Below are 4,811 nucleotides of genomic sequence, written 5' to 3'. Positions count from 1 at the left end.
TGACCTTTAAAACTGAGTTTAAGAGGCATGGCACAGGAAATGGGAACAATTCTTTTGACTTCTTGAACACTTCTGTGTTTTTGGATGAATGCTAAATTAATCTTCTATGATGCTGAGGGGATAGAGAGGTCTTATGGTGGATCTTATGAATCATGTGAATCTAGAAGCGCTTAAGTTTGCTCAATGCCCTTTTAGCCACAAAATTTCAAGCATACCAAAACTAAGAACACATGGGACTTGCTTGGCCGGCAGGGAACTGCTACAGTTGAGGAAACATGGCATCAAAACAATACATTTCAAATCAGCATGATTTTCTGTTTTAAACATGTATCTTTTACACAAATCAAGACTGACACATTATTCCACAGAGTTAAATCTGATGTGATGTAATTGGGGGTTTACTTACCCGGAGCATTGGAGTAGTCTGGTTGATAGTCAGGACACAAGTGAACATCAGTCACAACATCAGTCAGCTGTTGACTGTCATAGGACAAGCAACCTTTGGGAATGTGACAGAATGTCCTGTCCTTTATACAGACGATATTCATGCACACCCGATTTGAACAGCACAAGTGTATCTGCTCTGAACTAATATTGTAACATACTAATAATATATTGTAACATACTGTAGGCTACCCCTAGAAAGCACAGCAGGGAAATCTATGCTGAAAGTGTGTGAGTGCACGCACACACACACACTCTTTCAGCATAGATTTCCGAAACATTTCCATGTTGTTCATTCTAGGAAACATGCAGGAGTAGCCGGCATGTTTTGTATTGTATGGGGTCAGCCCATTTTATATCCAGAAAAAAAACTGAAAATAGTACATTTGAGAATCTGTCAAAGGGAATTTGGGCTGTCTGAAAAACACAATAGTGTCATCGGCATAGTGACACTTTATGCTGCTAGTAATGTATGTTACAATACTAGTTCAAAGCAGATACAAATGAGTCTGACTCCCACTGGATCTGACTCCCAATGGTTCTGACTCCCACTGTGCACACTCAGTAGTGGCTTAGCCCTCAGCACAGACAACGGTTGCCAGGCTGCAGCTGCAGGTTGTTCCAGCACAGGATTTCCCATGTATCTGATATGCATATTGAGTCAGATAAATAAATGAATAACATGGATTAATTAAACAGTCATTACACTTCTTATTTCAAAATTGTCACAAATCTCACAATTGACTTGATGGAAACTAGCCTGACAGTTGACTTGATGGCAACTAGCCTGGGGTTTCTCATTAAAGAGTGTAGTTTTAAAGTTGTATTATAATTCTAGCAACTGCGTGTGGCAGAAGATTGCTGAGAAGTTCTACAACAAAATCAGTCTGGTAAGGTGAAAGTGTATATTTTGGGGTGATTTCAACAAGGACATTTTCAGACTTTGCATCTTGTGTAAGTGTGCTCCACATATGAAGAAACACAGCCATATGCAATGTTCACACATTGTTAAGCCCTTTAGTGACATATTACAAGTTGCTATGCAGGAAATGGCATAAATAGGCAGGAAATAAGCTCTGCATTACCTGTAGCCCCCTTAACCGCAGCTCACTAGCTTACTGACTGGACGTCGCTCCCAACGCTGTAAGTACAGTATACTTTCTGATATTTATTTAGTAAATGATTTGTTTCTAGTCATCCTTCTGGGCATAGGAATACTACTCTGTACTTTTTCAAATTAGTGAATTTGTGTTGCTGGAACATAGGCCTACAGTACAAATAAATATATGGACTGTGGTTTCACATACTTAGTTTATATTAAAAAAAGAAGACCATAATGATGGTTCTCCCCTTAATTTAGGTGGCAGGTTATTCAACACTTATAAAGTGTGTTTTATTGTCTATTTTGATTTAATTTCTCTGATTGCAGGATGTGAAACATGGCCGTAACAAAATCAGGAAGTGTGTTCATGGCTTTTCTCTTCTCTGTGGGAGGTATGGTAAATAACAGCACTATATTTCTCCTTTTGATCAGTATTGTTGTGTGACCTACAGACAAATATCATAAAACAATCAGAATAAGATGCTTCTAAATGTTCTTCTAGTGTGCCCAGTGTCACTTACATTGTCCTTCACTCTTCTCTGAGTAATGTTTATCTGTTGTTTCCAACCACACACACCACAGAAAATGTAGTGTCGACATCACATTGGAAGAATTAGGATGTTGTCATGCTTATAGTATGTGCGTAGGGGTACTGTATACTACAAAGCAGGTTCAATGAGCAAGGCAGCTAACTTTGATAAACAACCAGAAATAGCGATGGATTTTCTGGTTCATTAAGAAAGCTAAACTTAGATATGTGTCTTTGGTTGAGTCAATTAGACCATGCCTATTTCATGCTTATCTTAAAAAATGAAGAAAATAGGCCTTATGTTGTGTGATTGTGTTGCAGTGAAACTGGCCCACAATGGATGGAGTGTGTCTTACACTCGGAAGCAAATCTGTATCTTGAAAGGTTCATCGGTGGACCTAACCTGCTTTTACACATATCCCAGTGGATATTTAGTCACATCAACATTCTGGTTTAGTGCCAAACAAAGTGATAGGTGGAGAGAAAATTTGATCCCAGAGGACCTAACAGAAGACTCAGGGTATTCAGGTCGTGTGAAGTACCCTGGAACAGAAAGTTGTCACTCCACTCTGAGAATCACAGACCTGAGAGAGGAAGACTCAGCTGAGTATCGCTTCTCGTTTCATAAACAGACTTCAGAGTTGGGTTATAGCTTACCGGGAATAGCTCTTTCCATCACAGGCCTGCAGGTGAAGGTGACCGGAAGTCAGAAACTGACACTGACCTGTAGCACCACCTGCCCTCTGAGTGACAACCCCACCTATATGTGGTACATGAATGGACAATATCTACAAGAAGACATCTTTCCCTGGTACCGATACTTAGTCAGCAGTAATTATGCAGGCAGCTACTCCTGTGCTGTAAAAGGCCATGAGAATCTCCACTCTCTTGCAGTGTGTGTTCACGGTCACAACTGTCAGAGTGTTACTACTGTCAATAGAAATGTGTGTGCCTTAAAGGGGACATCAGTGGACATTTCCTGCACTTACACATATCCCAACAACCCCCAGATCAGTAAAGCATTCTGGTCTAATACATGGAGGACTAAAGGGGAGCCTGAAGATCTGAGCCAGGACCCAAAGTATGTGGGTCGTGTGGAGTACCGTATTCCTGGAAATAAGGAGAATGACTGTACCCTGAGATTCACAGGTCTGAGAATGAGTGACTCAGCTGAGTACAGGTTCAGGCTCAGAACCATTTTAGGAGGGAAGTTTGCTGGAACTCCTGTATTGCTGACTGTCACAGATGTCCTATTGGAGTTGGATCCCACATCTGTGTCAGAAGGGGAGAGTGCCATACTGAGATGTAGAACCAAATGTACACTGGGTCCAAACAAAGCCTTTATTTGGTATAAGAATGGACAGCCTATACCAAACAACTATCCACACTCCAACAGCCTGTACCTAAACCCAGTCAGCAATGACAATGCAGGCGGCTACTTCTGTGCTGTAGATGGCCATGATAATCTCCACTCTCCGGAAGTGACTCTCACAGTCAGATACAAACCAAAGAGCACCTCAGTGTCAGTCAGTCCCTCTGGTAAGATAGTGGAGGGCAGTTCAGTGACTCTGACATGCAACAGTGATGCCAACCCACCTGTACAGAATTACACCTGGTTGAAGAGAAACGTAACTTCACCAAAAGCTTCAGGGCAGAGTTATACTATTACTAAAATCAGCTCTGAAGACAGTGGAGAATACTACTGTGAGGCACGGAACATTTTAGGGGGAGAGAATTCCAGTCTCATTCCTATTTATATTCCTGTTGCTTTAATTTGGGCTCCTGTAGTGGGGGTAGGGATGGGAGCTGTTTTGGCTGCTGCAGCGCTTGTCTTCACCTACTGCATGCTGAAGAGAAGATTCAGAGGAAGTGATCATTCCATAACGGACACACACAGTATCCATGTCCATCCTGACCCTAACAGTGACACGTACACAGCTCTGATCAACATCAAGTCCCCTGAAAATGAAGATTTAAGGGGCACCACCAGTGACACATACACAGCTCTGATCAACATCAAGTCCCCTGAAAATTAAGATTTAAGGGGCACCACCAGTGACACGTACACAGCTCTGATCAACATCAAGTCCCCTGAAAATGACAAACAGGAAGGTGTAACACACACAGACCTTCAGAGAGAGGATCAAATCCCAGTGTATGAGACCATCCTGAGAGTAGAACCACCACAGAGCCTGGACTGAAGGCATTTGGCAGAGACCTATGGTATCAAAGCAACCTAGACCTCACATACGCTCTTGCTATTACTGTACATTATATAGATTTCTTTGGGATGAGGTTATTGAGCTTTAATTTATTATTCATTATTCAAATTATTAAAAGCTGTAATTGAAATGATGTATTAATAAATGGACAACTGTCCCAAGATTATGCTTCTGTACTTTCCCTAAAGGATTTGCTTTTATCGTGTTAGAAGTTATTTATTTTGCTGCTATCAGAGATAAATGTACCTTACTGAAAAAATATGTAAAATATAAAGTATCATAATATTTATACTTATTTTATTCTCAAATGATTTGTGATAACTGTAGTTTAGTGTAAGTTACATAATGTTGTAAATAAGCCCATGTTTTTAAATGCAATTGATTTTTTAAAATGAATAAAGTGAGTGTCTGTGTGCGTGCATTCTGCTTGCTTGCATCAAAGCATCCCACTGTGCTACTGTCTTAAGTCCCTGAGCCTGTGGATCCTGTTTACCCTGCCAAGGGGTCTTACTCC

General features: G+C 40.9%; 1 protein-coding gene across 1 annotated transcript; it reads left to right on the top strand.

The window, feature by feature from the left end:
• The first annotated feature begins 2,404 nt into the window (after positions 1–2,404).
• Positions 2,405–4,566, top strand: LOC129861772 (B-cell receptor CD22-like). The gene has a single exon (XM_055932926.1). The coding sequence runs from the start codon at positions 2,840–2,842 to the stop codon at positions 4,109–4,111; it is 1,272 nt and encodes a 423-aa protein (XP_055788901.1). The 5' UTR covers positions 2,405–2,839; the 3' UTR covers positions 4,112–4,566.
• Positions 4,567–4,811: the final 245 nt, after the last annotated feature.

The sequence above is a fragment of the Salvelinus fontinalis genome, chromosome 9, assembly GCF_029448725.1.
Source record: "Salvelinus fontinalis isolate EN_2023a chromosome 9, ASM2944872v1, whole genome shotgun sequence".
Lineage (NCBI taxonomy): Eukaryota > Metazoa > Chordata > Actinopteri > Salmoniformes > Salmonidae > Salvelinus > Salvelinus fontinalis.
The sequence above is the reverse complement of the archived record's forward strand: the minus strand, read 5'-3'. Positions and strand labels throughout refer to the sequence as shown.